Source organism: Corapipo altera, unplaced genomic scaffold (assembly GCF_003945725.1).
Source record: "Corapipo altera isolate COAL_440 unplaced genomic scaffold, ASM394572v1 60017, whole genome shotgun sequence".
Classification (NCBI taxonomy): Eukaryota; Metazoa; Chordata; class Aves; order Passeriformes; family Pipridae; genus Corapipo; species Corapipo altera.
The window spans coordinates 416-1471 of NW_020891086.1; the positions used below are offsets into that span (position 1 = coordinate 416).

At 61.7% G+C, this 1056-nt stretch overlaps 1 protein-coding gene across 1 annotated transcript; it reads left to right on the plus strand.

Moving 5' to 3' along the window:
* Positions 1-300: 300 nt before the first annotated feature.
* Positions 301-1052, plus strand: LOC113942513 (class I histocompatibility antigen, F10 alpha chain-like; the record flags this gene model as incomplete). The annotated part of the gene is made up of 2 exons (XM_027633628.1): positions 301-619; positions 807-1052. Coding segments are annotated over exons 1-2 (550 nt in total), but the record flags the coding sequence as incomplete, so codon positions are not given.
* Positions 1053-1056: the final 4 nt, after the last annotated feature.

Consider the following 1056-nt stretch of genomic DNA (forward strand, 5'->3'; position numbering starts at 1 on the left):
CTGAACCTCCATGACCCTCTGAACCTCCATTCCTGGGCATGGGGACCCCTTTGCCCCCCTCTTTATCCAGCACCTGACCCCCCTCTCTGGTACTGGGACCCCCCCTGCACCCTCATTCCCAGCCATTCTGGGTCTCCTCACCCCATGACCCCTCTTGCCCCAACACTGGGGCCCCCCCAGGCTCCTCTTTCCTGGGCACAGGGACCCCTGGGTGCCCCATCCCACCTCTCCCAGTCTCTACACCCTCCTTTCCTTGGCCCTGGGATCCCCAAACCCCCTTCCCGGCTCTCCCAGCTCTCCCAGTTCCCCCTTCCCATGACCCCTCTGGACCCCCCAAATCTCCGTGTCCTCCCAGTTCTCCACTCCCTGCGTTACCTGGATGTGATGGTGTCAGAGCCCGGCCCGGGGATCCCTCAATACCTGTCCATGGGACATGTGGACGGGATCCCCTTTGAGCGCTACGACAGCGAACGGGGCCGGACGGAGCCACAGACGCCGTGGATGGCGGCCGGAGCCGAGCCGGGATATTGGGATAGAGAGACCCAGATCAATGAGAGGAACCGGCTCATTGCTACCACCGACCTGGAGACAGCACGGGGCCTGTACAACTGGAGTGGGGGTGAGTGGGGGGAGCCAGGGAATGGGGGGATCTGTGGGGCTGGGATGTGGATCCAGGGTGCTCCAAGGGGCTGGGATGAGGCTCTGTGGGTCTCCATCGCACTCTGGGGCTCCATAGGGCTGGAATGGGGCTCCGTGGGGCTGGGACACAATTCCAGGGTCTCCATGGGTCTGATCCCACCCCCCAGGTCTCCACACAGTGCAGCGAGTTTGTGGCTGTGACCTCCTGTCCGATGGAAGTGTCCGTGGATTCTTTCGGCAAGGCTACGACGGGCAGGATTTCATCTCCTTTGAGCTGGGATCTGGGAACTTCGTGGCGGCCGATGGAGCTGCCCAGATCACCAAGAGGAAATGGGAACACGACGGGATCATGGCAGAGAGACAGACACATTACCTGGAGAACATCTGTCCAGAATGGCTCCGGAAATACGTTGGATA